The 17,503-nt window shown below is 41.8% G+C and overlaps 2 protein-coding genes across 14 annotated transcripts in view; one reads left to right on the top strand and one right to left on the bottom strand.

The window, feature by feature from the left end:
• GRIP1 (glutamate receptor interacting protein 1) overlaps nucleotides 1-4,724 on the top strand; it is a 621,865-nt gene extending 617,141 nt beyond the window's left edge. For all 9 annotated transcript variants that reach the window (XM_081822020.1, XM_031025793.2, XM_031025792.2 and 6 more), the window contains 2 exons: nucleotides 888-1,034; nucleotides 2,943-4,724. In XM_081822020.1, the coding sequence (XP_081678146.1) occupies nucleotides 888-1,034; nucleotides 2,943-3,170 (375 nt within the window). In that variant the 3' untranslated portion in view covers nucleotides 3,171-4,724. The remainder of the gene's footprint in view (nucleotides 1-887; nucleotides 1,035-2,942) is intronic.
• Nucleotides 4,528-17,503, bottom strand: part of HELB (DNA helicase B) — a 35,591-nt gene continuing 22,615 nt past the window's right edge. For 3 of the 5 annotated variants that reach the window (XM_031025797.2, XM_031025799.2, XM_081822023.1), the window contains exons 12-13: nucleotides 12,386-12,880; nucleotides 4,528-9,175 (exon numbers count right to left, since the gene is read on the bottom strand). In XM_031025797.2, the coding sequence (XP_030881657.2) occupies nucleotides 9,071-9,175; nucleotides 12,386-12,880 (600 nt within the window). In that variant the 3' untranslated portion in view covers nucleotides 4,528-9,070. Of the gene's footprint in view, nucleotides 9,176-12,385; nucleotides 12,881-17,503 lie in introns of those variants that run through there. The other 2 variants (XM_081822022.1, XM_081822024.1) reach the window with 2 other exon arrangements.

Genomic DNA, 17,503 nt, shown 5'->3' with positions numbered 1-17,503 from the left:
AACTTAGTGATTGTCAGTGACCAGCTTAAAACATTAAACGAGGACCAAGTGCTGAGTATGCCACCTGGCCGGGGCCAGGACAGCGGGTGCTCAGTAAATGTTACACATAAATGTGTTTGCCTCTGGAAGGCAGCCTTTTCTTGCGCGCTTACTGCTGTTCCCCAGCACCCAGAACCATGCTCAGGACAGGGTCGGGACTCGGTACCCAGTTGGTGAATGTATGCATGATTGGCTGAATGTCTGAACCTCAGACTAACTCTTGCAGGTGGTCAGATTGGAGGCATGAGGTTCGGGGGAAGCTTTGCCTGGCGGGTGGCCGTAGGTGCGGAGGGAACCAGTGAGGCCCGTAGCCGAGAAGGGTGAAGAAGGACTTGAGTTGCTAAACCAAAGCCTGGTTGCTATTCACGCTGGACCCCAGAGCAAGGTGTTGGTTACAAGAACACTTTCAGGTTTTTTAACTCCATTTGCTGTCAGTACTAACATTCTGATCAGGATACCATAGCAAATAAAATGACGGACTCCAGGCTGGCAGTTGCTCAGAGGAAGATGATATGCTGAGCACTGTACCCAGCGCAGCATCAGGCACCGTGGGCAGGAAGCAAAGGCCTTTGGCTTCGTCCTGATACCCAGCAGGTGCAACGGGCTGCCTCCCTTCTCTAGCAGTTGGCCTTCTCCTTCCTTTTCAGTTCTGGGCAGGACTTTGCAAATTCCAAGGCTGTTTTCAGAGAAGGGGAAAAAGCTGCAGGAGCGTGGGGAGCTGCCTAATATATTACAAATCTATTATGTTACTGAGTAAATAAATTTGAAAAGATTGTTGGACAAGAAGTTTCACACACAAAAGTCCGCAGCCAAGCTGAATGCGTCCTTCACATTCTCTCACTTTCCAGGTGACCTTGTACAAGAGCTCTGATATGGAGGACTTTGGGTTCAGTGTAGCAGATGGCTTGCTGGAGAAAGGAGTGTATGTTAAAAATATTCGCCCAGCTGGGCCAGGAGATCTCGGTGGCTTAAAGCCCTATGATAGACTCTTACAGGTAAGACCGCAGGTGACGTTTTGATTAATTTCACTTCTCAATGTCTTACTCGATCAATGCCTACCCATCTTTCTTTGCCTCAAGACGGGATTAGGGGCCCCTCCTATATGGGATAGAAACTTTTTCCTTGGGTAGAATTTACCAGTTATTGAAATTGTCTGGTTCCCTGTATATATTCCCCAACAGATTATAAACGTCTTGAGAACAGTGCCGGCACCTTATGCTCCCATTTCCCCTTATACAGTACTTGATATCTCAGTATCTCACACAATTGTCTGAAAGCGAAAAGCCAAACCTTGTTTAGCGAAGGGAATGCGATCGTGGTCAGGAATAGTTTCAGTGAGCCCAGCCAATTCCTGATTTTACATACAGTTTTTAGGAATAGCATTTTGTAGGAAAAAGAGAGGGTTGACATCAGTCTTGAGTGTGTTTAGCTGGAATGAGTCTGGCACCAAGGAGCTGACGTTCAGAGCATGAGGCTGTACCTGAAGTGACACGCCTTCACCAAGGCACGTTCTCATTGATCAATTAGGTAGTTTTAAAACAAATTCTGGTGATCATTTTTACTATGGCAGAACAGTTGGTCTTGGCACTATGGGATGCTTTCATTTTTCGTAGAGACTCTAATATTTGCTGAATTAATAACTATGGTTACTTAACCTTTATGTGGCTCTTCCTCATCTCTAAATTGGGACTGTGCTGTCCCTGCTTCCACAGATGTTGAGGCTATAAAAAGTAGACTGGATTCAGACTCGAGGGCCTTGAATGCTATGAGAAAGCTCTTGGACTTTACTCTCAGGTATATCAATTTCTTAAGCAGAATAATGACATCATTTGTAATTTAGAGAGACGACAGAATAATACTATAGGTGGATTGGAGTAAAATCGGAAAGAGGGAGATGCCAGGGAAGGAGACCAGATGTCTGTGTCAGACCTGAGTCCTTTTTCCTTCAGTGCTTCCTGGCAGAGCAGTCTGTGAGGCAAGGGCAGTTTGGATCCATTGCTCAGATGTTGGGCCAGATTTAGGAGATTTAGGACACTGAAAGGCATGCGTTTGGATAAAGTCACCTATGGTGCGCTTACAGTGAGAAAGAGAACCAAGGCTAGAATCCTGAGAAAAACAAATTTAAAGGACAGGAAGAGATACAGGCAGGAAAGAACTGAAAGCGAATTAAAATGGTAAGAGGATCAAAACAAAGTGGTGTCATAAAGAGCCAAGGAAGGAGAGCTTTCAGGACGATGAGTGAGTGTCAGGTGCGGCCAGGGCTAAAGACCAAAGTGGGCGAGACCTGGAGACACCATTCCTGTATTGGACATTTGGGGTCAACTGTACAATGTGTCAGGTTCCAGATGTGAGAAGATTGAGAATGAAAGGCAAAGAGTGGAAGCAGCTTGTAGAGGGGTTAAAAACCCTCGTTGGTGAAGAATAAGGAGAAATGAACGAAGATGAGCACATGTATAAGCTGAGGAGGTGGATGGGCTCACTTCTGAGAGGTAGTTCAACACCATGGTCAAGAGCACAGCTTCGGAGTCAGCCAGACTGCCTGGGATCACTTCCTAGCCGGGCCACTCGGTTCTGAGGCAAATCTCTTCACCACTCTGTGCCTCACTTACCTCATCTGGAAATTAGCAATGACGTTCAGTTGTTGGAGCACCTGCCATGAGCGAGGCAGTCTGCCCAGCATGGGGATGTTGGGATGTGTCCCTGTTCCCTGCTCTCAAGGACTTTATGATTTAGTAGCAAAGAGTAAGTCAGCCAATGGCCACCTCCTGGTCAGAGAAGAGATAGACCTCTCAGTGTAAGGCTGCTCGTTTAGGTACCTTCAGGACACCTGTTACACCAGAAGTGTTAGTCTGGGTGTTGAGAATTAAAACAATAATTCAAAATGGCTCTTCTTGATTTTTCAGGTTAATCATGTCCGAACGAGAGACTTTGACTGCTGCCTTGTTGTGCCCCTCATAGCAGAATCTGGTAATAAGCTGGACTTGGTTATTAGTAGAAACCCACTGGCTTCACAGAAGTCTATAGAACAGACTCTACCAGGAGGAGAATGGAGTGAACAGAACAGTGCTTTTTTCCAACAGCCTAGTCATGGTGGTAATTTGGAGATACGAGAACCCACTAACACATTATAGCAATGCTTTTTATAAAGCAGGACAAAAGACAATATCTACATGGTGCTAAAAAATCCCGTTAAGATTTCTGTGGCATTTAAAGCACAGATATCATGTGGCATTAACTGCAAGCACAGGGGTCTTTTAAATCTCTCTCACGGCTCATGTTCGCTTCCCCTTTCAGGCTGAAGAGGTTTCTTTCTTGGTGATGCTATGGTATATGGCCGGCCATTCGCTGCCGGGCCCAATGGTAGAGAAAAAGAAAAATATATAGGCCGCCCCTTCCCCCCAATTAACATCAGAGGAAATTTTTTACAAGTGCATCTTCCAATCACTTTTTAAAAAGAGAGATGTCTGTTTGAAAATATTCTCTATGACAATTTCCTTAATTCACTTTGAAATCAGTTTCTTATTATGAAGTCGTCAGCGTTAAGAACTTGACCAACAAGGCTTGTCACAAAGCTGGCTCTCCTAGGGGAAATTGGAGTTTGAGACGTGGCTGGGACTGCTGCCATGGGAGGGGTCCAGGTGTAACATTAAGTTCTCTTAAAACGTTTCAGCGATGATGCACGTAGGAGACCATAATAGGTGGTGGTAAATGTTTTGCCCCGATATAGGAATGATTTTAACTAAGATGTATGCTATTCCCTATGCAACAAATTAACAAACAGGATATGTCTTGTGACCTGTTTTTTTTTTTTTTAAGGACACACTTTTAATAGCTGCAAATCTCTGATAATGAATTAGAGTGCTTAGTAACACTGAGAATTAGTTATTTTTAAAATTCAAGACTGAGAATTTAAGAGAGAATGAAAAGTCTATTAAAATGAGGTTTATCTTAATGATAGGCAAATCAAACTCATCTTGCTTGCCATGTTTTGAAAACTGGTTATAGAGGGGTGTACAGCACATGTACCTTAAATGACACTGGACTATCTTTTGTTCTGAGCCATGCTACTTTACTGAAATTGTAAATACATTTTTCACAAAATGCATTGCCAATTATTACCATCCCTCAAAGCAATAAACTGTGACAGTTGCTTCTAAGATGTTTGTCAGCAACTGTTCTCATTTGTTCAGATCTTTTGAATAGTTACGCTAATAACTGTTATTTGGTGAATATTTAAAAAAAAATAGATCTGTATACTGATTGTAGAATCTCCATATTGAAATGATTATTTTCCAAACATTTTCATTTTGGTCAAAGGATTCCAACAATTGCTTAGGTAAAGCATTTGAACACTGTGTCCTTTGTTTAAGGAAAAAGCTCACCTTTCTTTTTGTGCAGAGAAATATATTATTTCAATCATATTTCACAACCCGCCAGGGCAAGAGAGTATAAAGCAGAATCATGTTAAAAGAAAAAAAAGATCATGAGTCACTTAAATATGTATTTTTATTTGTAACAAACAAGTATTAAGCTGTAAAGTATTTTTGTACAAATTTAATACTTTAATAGCATGGTATTTATCGTCTATGTATGGTTTTGGGGAATTCAAAATTGTTGCAAATATTTGTATGGAAAAAAAAAACCCCTACCAAATGGAATAAACAGTGATTTTAAAAAGCCAAAAATTATGATATGCAGTTTTTCTGGTACTTTGATTATATTTTAGTATTCTAGATGAGTCCTACACAATGCTTTTTGTTATAGAATTTTCTAAAGAGGAAAGGTTTTGCCATAAACTTGAAAAGCAGAATGGAAGAATGGGAAGAACATGGGTTTTAAAATCAGATCTGGTTTTGAATTCCAGCTGTGGTACTCACTGGTGGTATAAAATTTAGTTACTGTGAATCAGTTTCCCCACCTGTGGTACCGAAGGTCATATCTGCACTCAGGGACTGCTGTAAGGACAAAATGTAAAAGATATGTTTAAGTCCTAAAACAGTCTGTAGACAGAAATACTCCCAGACTAATTATACATTTATTTTAGGTAACAAAGATAGATTTTAACTCAAGGATCATAATAATATCTGCCCTCAGAGAACATCATATGTATTCTATGAAATACATTTATATAAACTATTTAAAATGTGCAAATTTTAATGTGTGCTATCTTTAAAAAAAAAAACAACTATGCTGTAGTCCCAACATTTTCATTTTTGCAGACTATCTTGCAGGCCTTATAAATTTTCAGGAACAAGGCAAGGGTGTCCATTCTCACCACTTCTATTTAACAATTTATTAAAGGTTCTAGCCAGAGCCTTAAGACAAGAAAATTAAATAAAAGCCATCCAGATTGGAAAGAAGTAAAACTATATTTGCAGATGATATAACCTCATATATAGAAAATCCCAAGGAATCCACTAAAAACCTATTAAAACTAATAAATGAGTTTAGCAAGATTGAAAGATACAAGATCAATTGTATTTCTATCCAGTAGCAATGAACAAACCAAAAATAAGAAAAAAAATTCCATTGACATTAGGATCAAAAATAAAATACCCAGGAGTAAATTTAAAAAATGCAAAACAGGGGCACCTGAGTGGCTCAGTAGGTTAAGCATCTGCCTTCAGCTCAGGTCATGATCTCAAGGTCCTGGGATTGAACCACACATCAGGCTCTCTGCTCAGTGGGGAGTCTGCCTCTCCATCTCCCTCTGATCCTCCTCCCTGCCTATGCTCTGTCTCAAATAAATAAATAAAATATTTTTTAAAAATTTAAAAAAATAAAAATTAAAAATGCAAAACAAAGCACCATTGAAAGAAATGAGAGAAGAGGAGCTCCAGTGGCGCGATCGGTTAGCGCGCGGTACTTATACAGAAATGAGAGAAGACATAAATAGAAAGACATCCCATGTTCATGGATCAGAAGCCTTAATATTAAGATGGTAATACTCCCCAGATATATAGATTCAATACAATTACCCTTCAAAATCCCAAATGGCTATTTTGCAGAAATGGACAAGCTGATCCTAAAATTCATATGAAAGTGCAAGGGACTCAGAATAGTCCAAAAATCTTGAAAGAGAAGGACAAATTGGAGGGCTCACTTTTCTTGATTTCAAAAAAAAGCTAACAAAGGGCATGGTGCTGGCATAACATTACATGTAAACATTAATGGAATAGAATCGGGAACTCAGAATCCAGAAATAAACCTTCACCATTTATGATCAACTGATTTTTGATAAGGGTGTCAAGACAAGTGAATGAGGAAAGAATAGTTTCTTTAAGAAATGGAGCTGGAACAACTGGATATCCACATGCAAAAGAATGAAGTTGGACCCTTACTTCACCATACACAAAGATTAACTCAAATGAATCAAAGTGCTAAATGTAAGACCTAAAACTATTTAAATTCTTAGAAGAATAGGAGTAAACCTTCATGACTTTGGATAGGCAGTAGTTCCTTAGATGTAACACCAAAGCATAAGCAACAACAACAAAAATGAGATACATTGGACATCATCAGAACTGAAATTTGTGCGTAAAAGGACACCATCAAAAAAACAAAAGTGAAAATAAAATCCACAGAATGGCAATTTATTTTTTTTGCAAGTAACATTTCTAATAAGGGACCTGTATGTAGAATATATAAAGAACTCTTATATCTCAATAATAAAAATAAAAATAACCCAATTTAAAAATACGTAAAAGATTTGAATAGACATTTCTCCAAAGAGGTCATACAAAGGACCAATAAGCACATGAAAAGATAATTAACATCATTAGCCATAAGGGAAATGCAAGTCAAAACCAGATTGAGGGAGGGCTGCCCAGCTGGCTCAGTCAGTAGAATGTGATTCTTGATCTTGGGGCTGTGAGTTTGAGCCCCACATTGGGTGCAGAGATTACTTTTAAAATATAAAATCTTAAAAAAAAAAAAAACAAACAGATGGCAATATCACTTCACACCTACTGAATGGCTATAATCCAAAAAGTCAGATAATAACAAGTGTTAGAGAAAACGTGGAGAAACTGGAACCCTCACATTCCAAGTATAAACAGAAAATGGTGCAGCTGCTTTGGAAAACAATCTGGCAGTTCCTCAAAAGGTTATATGGAGTTACCATATGACCAAACAATTCCACTCCTAGGTATATAATTAAAAGAAATTAAGGGGCGCCTGGATGGCTCAGTCAGTTAAGCGGCTGCCTTCAGCTCAGGTCATGATCCCTGGGTCCTGGGATTAGGCCCCCCATCTGGCTCCCTGCTCAGTGGAGAGCCTGCTTCTCCCTCTCTCTCTGCCTGCCTCTCTGCCTACTTGTGCTTTCTCTCTCTGTCAAATAAATAAATAAAATCTTAAAAAAAAAAAAATTAAAATATATGTCCACAGAAAAACTTGTACTTGTATACAGATGTTCATAGTAGCATTTTATAAGAGCCAAAAAGTGGAAACAACCCAAATGTCCTTCAGCTGATGAACAGAGAAATTCAGTGTGCTATATCCACATAATATAGTATTACTTGATAATGAAAGGAGATGAAGGTCTTTTGCCTACACTGCACTAATGAGAGCAGGATAGGTCAGCAGCAGCTCTGCTGTAGCCACCTGCAAGAATTCAGCCAGGGCTCCTGACTTCTGCCCCATCAGCTCAACCCGACATGGTCTGATCCAAAACTACAGCCTCCAGAGATGCTGCCAGTCTTCCCATCACTCCACTAAGGATGTAGGCTTCATCAGGTTAGACTAAGTGAGATTCCTTGCATGGATTCTCCAAGACATCTACCCACTAAAAGGAACAATGCTAGCTCTTTGTACATAACATTTTTTAATCTTTAAAAAAAAGAGAGAGAGAGGTGAAGCACTGATACATAGCACAAGAGAAAGTCTGAAATTATTCTGCTAAGTTGAAGAAGTCAGTCACAAAGGACCACGTAGTCTATGATTCCATTTATATATGAAATGTCTGGAACAGGCAAATCAATGGGGACAAAATAAATCCGTAGTTGCCTGGGGCTAGAGGGGATGAGAGGATCAGAGCCAAGAGGTACAGGGTTTCTTGGAGGGGGGTGGTGATAAAAATGTTCAAAAACCCATTGTGGTGGTACCAGCACAACTCTGTGAATATACTAAAAGCTACTGAGTTGTACACTTGAAATGGGTGAATTGTATGTAAATTATATCTCAGTGAGGCTATTTTTCAAATATTGGAATAACAGGTAAATTTTTTTCTTAACTTTTTCTTTTACCATTTAACAAGAAATAAAACTCTAAAAAAATAAAATAAAAATCATTCTGAGAGAAAATAATTTTCCCAAGTGGAGTATCTTCAAAACAACGTATTCCTAAAGGAAATGACAATTATGTGACATGATGGAGGTTTTAGCTAATGCGATTAGCTCACCTAGTAATCATAGGGACTATATAAATGTATCAAATCAACATGCAGTACACCTTCAACTTACATAGTGTTATATGTCAATTATATCTCCAATTAAGAAAAAAAAATATACTCCCAACTCAGAAGGTAATTTCCAGGAAAACAGTTCCGGGTGAAGTGGGTCCGGCCAGCAGTGACGGAGCGAGCAGCAATGTTGCAAGCTGAACAACTGGCAGAAGACCCAACATCCTGAAATGTGTGTCAATAATACAGGAGGTGTAACTACAGTTTCTCTGGACCATGGCTTCAAACCATTGGCAAAGAGCACCTACAGTGATCATGGAAGTCAATAAAGGCATTATTGTAAAAATAAAACACTTTCTAAAGTACAGAGTTTAAAAAAACAAAAACAACAACAACAAATTTTGCCTGCATTTATGTCCAGTGCTACCAGCCCTCCTGATGACAGATGTTGAAATCATTATGGTTTTCTCCGATCAAATGAGTTTAAAATATATGCTAACATGAACACCTTAAAATAAAACTCCAGTCACAGACATCCTGTTTTATATCTTGATAGTTTGAAGCTATGATGTTCATTTTGTGTTGAGTAGGAAAAATGAAAGAGGTAATTACTTTGAGCAATCGGAAACAGAATTAAGTTTCTTGATTATTTGTGGATATGAAAAGTTGCCTGGGGGTTAAATGATTTAGTCTCAAATTCTGAAGTCTGGAAGACACTTGTGGGGAGGATTCTTCCACCTGTAAGGACAACAATAAAAATAAAGTTAGTTTTGTGAAAACACAGTCAGTTTACCCCATGTACTTATACGCCCTCTGACTGCTTCTTTGGAAGACATAATACATGCCCCCTTCCCCGCCTTGGAAGAGTTGAGCAGACCCAAGCAGTTAGCTGCCAGCCCCTTGTGGGATCCTGTCCACTTTTGCTCACTGTGGTATCCCCAGCACCCAGCTCTGGGACAGGCATGAAGAAGTGATCATTTGCTGAATGAGTATACATATATATAATTTCTAACAGTGTGGCCACTACATAATTTGGCAGCCCAGTTCAAGATTAAAATGTGGGCCCTTTGTTCAAAGGTAAGAATTTCAAGATGCCCAGTGCAGGACATTAAAGCAAGTATGGAGTGGTTTTAAGCACAAAGCCCCGTATGACTGACTGTTCAGGGTGCACATCCATGATGCCAGCCTTAGGTGTGGTAAGATGCAACACTGCAAGGCTAGGATCCTTGGTACTATTAGTGATTCCCAAGCACAAGGCAACGGACCAGTACAGTCATGAGAAAGTTTCGCCACCACAGGGAAATGAGAAAAATAAGCACAATTCAATTTATCTTTCACAATGCTAAACTTGTTCAATTTAGAGCACCGTAATGGTTAACTTTACGTGTCATCTAGGCTAAGCCATGGTACCCAGATATTTGGTCAAATATTCTAGATGTTTCTGTGAACGTATTTTTAGAAGAGATAAACATTTAAATCAGTAGATGATCAATAAAGCAGATTACCCTCCATAATGCAGGTGGACCTCATTTGATCAACTGAAGGCCTTAACAGAAAAAAAGACTGACCGCCTCCCAGAAAGAGAGAATTCTGCCTGCCTTTGGACCCAAACTGCAATATCAACTCTTTGGGTCTCCAGTCTGCTGGCCCACCCTGCAGATTTTGGACTTGGCAGCCTCCACAAGTATGAGCCAATTCCTTAAATAAATCTAAATAGATAGATGATAGATGATAAATGATAGGTAGGTAGGTAGGTAGGTAAACAGATATATAGGGATACAGACACAGCCTATTGGTTCTGTTTCACTGGAGAACCCTAATACAAGAACTATCTTTATTTGGGATTTTATGATTACATCCTTCCCAGATTTTTTAAATGACAAAATGTCATTTTCTTTCAAAAAATTCTGGAAATCACTGCTTTATATGATAAATTTTAGAATATTTATACATATGCTTTTACTTAAAAAAATATTTTTGTTTTTCCCTTTTTGGTTGTGGGACATGAGGCAAAAACAAAACAAAAAAAAGCAAAATCAGGACAACATTTTCTTTTAAAGCTTTTTTTCAAAACCTAGAGCTATTAATCCACAGAAAAGCAAAAGCTTTCATCTAGGTGGGTCTCTGTCATTAGTACCTGCAGTATTTAAATGCTGATTTGGCTCTGATGTACCCATGTGGATATGCAGGAAAGGTAGGGGGACAGCCCTGGTCATTGAATCTGAGCTTTTAGAAATCACGCATCTCAACGCACTAGAAAGTCTAGACACAGAAGTCCCTAATTTATCAGGCCGGAGGCTTTGAATTCTTAGTTTCCTCATTTCCAGGGATTTCTTGGATGTCACATACTTCTGGCAAGCCTTGTGAGAAAGCTTATCCTCTTCAGTTAGAGAACTTTGCTCATACTGGAGCCTTTGGATAGTGACATCAGCCAGCGCTGGACTCATGGTGTCCACAGACCTTCTGCGGTGTTGGTTTGGGCCAGAGCTTCGAAGCTTTGGCGAGCTCAGCAGCGAAGATGGATATCGCTGTCGCTGTCTCTTTGTGCCACCACAGAACCATAAGTAGCCCATCCCATGCTGATGCAAAGAAATAAAAGGCAAGAAACGACTTTCTTTGGAATTTTCTGTTCCAGGCCAAAAGCCTTATTATCTCAGGGTCTTTGTAAGAGGTAACACAGTCAATTTCAGAAAAAGATGTTTTGCTGAGATGGAAATTCCACATCAAAGAGCTGATCTGGAGCACAGAATGAAGCTTAGAATCAGCAGGGATCCTACTACTTCCAAGAAGGGAAAAAACAAAAAAACAACAAAACTTTTCTTTCACTATGCCTACTTTTATCACTTTCCTTACAAAACCTGTCCCTCGGCCTCTTTTCCCAATCCTGATTAATGGTACCTGGATCCCCCTGGATGCTCAAGCCAGAAGCCTAAGACTCATGCTCAGGCCCGACCCCCCCATATATAACTGACCATTAAATCCCATGTACCCCCTACCCCTATGCATCTCTTTTCCAACCCCACCACTACTACCTGACTTCAGAACCCAATCATTCTGTTCAAGCTACTGAAATCATCTTTTTGCAAGGAGCTCATCCCCTACGGCCTCCGAAACATAATCTACTAAACTCCAAAGTGACCTTCATAAATTTCAATTCACAGAGCTCTTAAAATGCGTCTAGTGTTCTCCATCACATTCAGGAGAATGTCCAATCTCTTTGGAAGAGCCTCTGTGTCTTCCCGACTCTTCCAGGGTCCTCAGCTCGACCTCCACCTGCGTGCTATGCTCCAGCCACAACACTCCATACTTGTGATTGCCTAATCCGCCAGGACATCACACACTGCATTTGCCGGGCACCCTCTTAGAGAACTGCTGCACTGTCTCCACGCCATGTGGGGTCAGAGGCTATATATCTTCTCCCTTTGGAACTCCACTTGGCATTGGCAGGTTCCATTAGCACGTTCTCCTCTGGGTGCCCACCGTGGCCCCTTCTCTCTGTCACAGCCTTGAAAGCCTCAGGACACCGGAACAAGTCTACTTGCCGGCACATAAAGCAATCCTTAAGCTTCTATTGGAACTTCATTTGGAAATCATGGATAATTCACCAGCCGCTCCAGTGGAGAATGGGGATTAAAGTAAGGCTGTGCGCCACCAAAGGGAGGGGAGAGGGATAAGGAAGATTTGCAGAAAGAAGGTGCAGGACGGCCAGTTTCTCCCCGCACGCCCCCTCGCGCGCATCAATAGATTGCCGTGGCCTGGAGTGCCGGCCTCAAGCCAAGTGACAGACAGTGCTAGGATCAACCAGGCACTGAGCTGACAGAGGTGAGAAAACACTTGGTTTTATGTGCTCCAGCACAGGGTCACACTACTAAAAAATCCACAGCCCTGCATAAGCACACTGAAGTGAGCAATACTTAAAGCTGGAGCGCACGACAACATCACTCCTACCATCCGGATTTTGCTTGGACTTTCCACACCACTCAGGCCACAGGCTCTTTTGGACCCACGGAGTTCTGATGGATCTTCCTCTGGATCCACTTCATCGGATGAAGGTAATTTCCGTCCTTCAGGAAAGGCGAACGTCCTGTCATCAGCCGCAGAGGCCCTGCTTCCAGGGACACCGGCTGTCACATTGGTGGTTGTGACTGGAGGGACTGAGGATGCTGAGGCCTGTGTGCTCAGTCCTCTGCTCTCTCCAGAGCTCCTGGACAGGGAGGCGAAGTCTGCTGGAGACGCACAGCTCGTGGAGAGCTTGTTTTGCAAAAAATGTTTTAAGCGAGTTCTTCTGAGAACACTGTTTCTCGTAATTGCGCTCCGGAGGTGAGACTCTTCCGCGATGACATACACTCTGCAGCGGCCCCTGGTCACGGCGGTATAGACGTGTTGCCAGTGCTGACGGCCCGCCTTCCCAACCACGTACACCACCGTCTTCTCCTCAGACCCCTGGGAGGGAATAACGCGGTAAGAAGAGTTAATACGGCATCACGGGTTCATGGCCTCACACAGCCGCAGTCTACCAAGACAGAAAAGAGAGAAGTCCTCAAAGCGCTTCCTGGCCAGAATGTTCCCAAATCCACCTTACAGTTGCAGTTTATTCATTACCCAAGAACTCCTATTTCCTAATTATGCGGTCAAGTTCAGGTCTTACAGATGCACAACTGGTGTGTAGAAACCCAACAATAAACTTGAAAGACGGCATGAAGTGCCAAATCTTCCCTAATAAAAGAATTTTCAACAATCGGATGGGCTCTATGTATACATGTGTTATCCCACTGGTACCTATATAGCAAAAAATAGACACCTTAAATATCCAATAATAAGAGGGGGCGCCTGAGTGGCTCAGTCGTTAAGCGTCTGCCTTCGGCTCAGGTCATGATCCCAGGGTCCTGAGCAGGGAGCCTGCTTCTCCCTCTCCCACTCCCCCTGCTTGTGTTCCCTCTCTCACTGTCTCTCTCTCTGTCAAATAAATAAATAAAAAAAATCTTTAAAATAAAAAAAAATATATCCAATAATAAGAGAATAGATAAATTTGCTTCTTTGTTTACATTTATATCAAGTATCTGTATATAGACATTTGATATATTATTCTGCAAACATCAAAGATGCTTTGAAATCTAACATTTTTAAAAACTGGATACTTTCATATAAAGAATGATCACAACTATGTAACACAAAATAAAATTACTCTGATCCAAAAAAGTACATACAAAATGAACATAAATATCTAACAAAACAAGTCACAAAAAAGGAGGAAAAATTCTATCAAAAATTTAACTACGGGCACCTGGGTGGCTCAGCTGGTTGAACATCTGCCTTCAGCTCAGGTCATGATCCCAGAGTCCTGGGATTGAGTCCCGCATTGGGCTCCTTGCTCAGCAGAGGGTCTGCTTCTCCCTCTCCCTCTGCCTGCCACTCTCCCTGCTTGTGCTCTCTCTCTCTGTCAAATAAGTAAATAAAATCTTAAAAAAAAAAAAAATTAACGAGTCTATCTCCGAAATGGAGGGCTCTATGGATGATTTTTTTCTTCTACTTTTCTGTATTCTCCCATTGTTGAACCATTTATTACTTTCAACATGATAAACAAAGCAAAAGAACAATGAACCTTTGCTTTTTAAGTTTAGCAAGCCAAGAATTATATAGGCAAGAAAAATGCCCAATGTCGCCATGTAACTGTAAGAAAACCACTTCAAGTTTCAGGGCTATTCTTAGTCCCTATATTTTCAGTGCCAACATAAACTAAGAAGTAGTTTGAACCATTATCTCTCCTAATGTCCCCACATCCCCCCAGACAAAAGAAGAATTGTAGGAAGATGAATGACAAGATGGGCATGTAGAAAATACAGATCCACAGTTAAAAGCCTCTTTCTCAGCAAGCACTTCTATCTCTCTAGACACAGAGAATTGGAACCAACTCTTCAGATTATGAAAGCGTGACAAACACTTCCTTCAGGTGCTGCTGAGTCTCAGAAATTTACTTAAATGACACTTGATCATTCAAATAAAAAGTACATTTTATAGATATACAGCATATTGGACTTGGACTTCATATTGTGTATTCCTAAGCAGGTAAATGCCTAACCCAAACTTAGTTAACTGAGTACCTAATCATTAATGAACACAGAAAAACTTAACAGCTTCATAGTCAGTCTCCCTCATACTCACTCGTGCTGCGACCCACTGTCCTCAGAGCATTTACAGTGATACTTGTAAAAAGCAAATCCAATCACATCAGACTCTGCTTAGAGCTGATATACAGCTCCCAAGCTCTCAAAACAAAGTCCTGACTCCTTGTATGGCTCATCTGGTCCTTCAAAGGCCAGCCTTGACCCTGCTGCCTTCCCTCCTCCTTTCCTCTTTCCTTCCCCTGAGCCACGCTCCACCGGACACGAGGAACCTCTCTGGGGTCCTGCCAGGGCGGACCCACTTCTGGACTAGCAGCCCCCTCCATGCACTCTCCAGCCCCCTGTACTTCCTCTGTCACAGAATGTTCACTGGAATGGAACTGTCCGCCTTCTTAGCTGTATTCCTCACTGGACTATAAGCTCTTTCTTGTTCACGCTTCTTTATGCAGTGTCTCACTGAATGAATGATGCTAAAAATCAAATGGTCATGCCAAAGGTGTGCTCAGAAAGCAGGATGGGGACACCAAACTTCACCTCAATCACCTGCTAGAAATTATTTGTCCCCTTTCCGTACCTTCCTTGAATCATTAGAACTATCAAACTTCTTAAAGGAGGCAAGTTTTTATATATCTAATTATGTATAAGTCTCTCTTTAATGTGTCCTGAAACTCAACATTTGTAAAAAAAAAAAAAAAAAAATACAAACCATTCATTCCTTTCCTGATTTTATAGACTTAGAATGTGAAAGTCTCTATGGATCTTAAAGTGGGGGGCAAACCACTTTCTCTGCAAAGGGTCAAAATATTTTAGGTTCCGCAGGCCAGATGTTCTCTATCACAACTACTCAGTTCTTCCTTTGCAATGCAAAAGCAGTCATAGCCCATATGTGAATGAACCAGTGCTGCTGTGTTCCAGTAAAACTTTATTTACAAAACTGGTAGTGGGCCAGATGTAGATATCATATTGGATACCATCGTCCTAGAAGGTCCTAGGTTACTGGCCCCCAATCCTACCCTCTCTTATCCCACATTACTTCTCTGACATCTCTTGTCACTCTCCCACGCTGGCCTCCTTGCTGTTCCTGTTCTTCAAATACGACAGGCAGGCTTCCACCAAACAACCTTGGCCTTGGCTATTCCCTCAACCTAGAATGCTCTTCTCCTAGACCCACACGGTTTACTTCCTTACCTCCTTCAAGTCTTTGCTCAAATGCCACCTTCTCAATGAGGCCTATACTGACTACTATTTAAAATGACAGCTGCATCTCACATCTAGCCCCACCCCGTTTCCATAGCATTTGTCATCTTCTACCATATCATGTACAGCTGACCCTGGAACAACATGGGTTTAAACTGCATGGGTCCACTTACACATGAATTTTTTTTTTCTGATAAATACAGTACAGTACTGCAAATGTATTTTCTCATCTTTATGATTCTCTTAACAACATTTTCTTTTCTGTAGATTACTTTGTTTTAAGATTATGGGGCTCGAACTTACAACCCCGAAACCAAGAGTCACACGCTCTACTGACTGAGCCAGCCAGGTGCCCCTACCTTACTTTATTGTTAAGAATACAGTATATAGGAGCAAGATGGCAGAGGAGTAGGAGACCCGGATTTCGTCTGGTCACAGGAATTCAGCTAGGTAGGGATCAAACCATTCTGAACACCTACGAACTCAACAGGAGATCGAAGAAAAGAATAGCAACAACTCTCTGAACAGAAAAGCGACCACTTTCTGGAAGGTAGGACGTGCAGAGAAGTGAATCCGAGGCGATATTCGGGAGGATAGACGGCAGGGGAGGGGGCCTCTGTCGGCTGCTTCTGGCAAGTGATAGAGCCGCGGAGCACAAAATCAGAACTTTTAGAAGTCGACTCCACTGAGGGACGTCGCTCCAGTGGCTAAGCGGAGGGTGGAACCCTCGTGGGACAGTGTGGTCTCAGGACCCTCGGGGTCACAGAAAGACCGGGGGTGCCTGAGCGGCAGAGCTCCCAGGTATCAGAGCGGGGAAGCCGGCTGCAGAGACGGAGCCGAGCCTCGGGCTCTCAGCTTGGGGTTGCCATAAGCTGTGATCCGCGGCACAGTCAGGCCACTGCTCCTCCAGCAGGGACCCAGCAAGTGGCAGATCCGGGGAGACTCCCCTTTCTCCCCCGGGAGGAGCGGCACGGGAGCACACCGCAGGGATCTGCTGGGTTTGGAGACTCCACACAGGGTCGGGTGCCAGAGATAGAAACGTGCGGTCACAGGCCTGGTGAACATGGAGTGCGGCCAGAGACCCGGGAGACGGGAGTGACTGGTGGCTTTTCTCTGGGGGTGCACTGAGGAGCAGGACCCCGAGTTCTCGGCTCCTCCAGGGAGGATATTGGGAGGCTGCCATTTTCACTCTTGGCCTCCAAAGCTGTACCGAAAGCTTGCAGGGAACAAAAGCTCCCGAGAGCAAACCCAAGCAGATTACTTAGCCCGGACCGGCAAGGGCGGGGCAATTCCGCCTCCGGCAAAGACATTTGGGAACCACGGCAACAGGCCCCTCCCTCAGAAGGTCAGCAAGAACAGCCAGCCAAGACCAAGTTTACCAATCAATGAGAACAGCAGAACTCCAGCGCTAGGGGAATACTGCACATAGAATCCATGTCTTTTTTACCATGATTCTTTAGTCTTTCAAAGTTAATTTTTTTTAACTTTTTTTTTTAATTTTTTCTTTTTCTCTTTTTCAACCAACATCTTATCAATCCCTTTTTTAAAAAACATTTTTATTTTTCATTTTTAGAGTCATATTCTATCACTTCATAGTAGTTACCCTTATTTTTGGCATATATATATATAAGTTGTTCTCTCTTTAAAATTTTGAGATAGTTTCTTCTAACAGATCAAAATATACCCTAAATCTCTAGTGTATGGTTTTGTTCTACTTTCCTGCCTGATCACATTCTCTCCCTTTTTT

This window comes from Leptonychotes weddellii, chromosome 5 (assembly GCF_054177405.1).
Source record: "Leptonychotes weddellii isolate Sample4059 chromosome 5, ASM5417740v2, whole genome shotgun sequence".
Lineage (NCBI taxonomy): Eukaryota > Metazoa > Chordata > Mammalia > Carnivora > Phocidae > Leptonychotes > Leptonychotes weddellii.
This window is presented reverse-complemented; position numbering and strand designations above follow the sequence as displayed.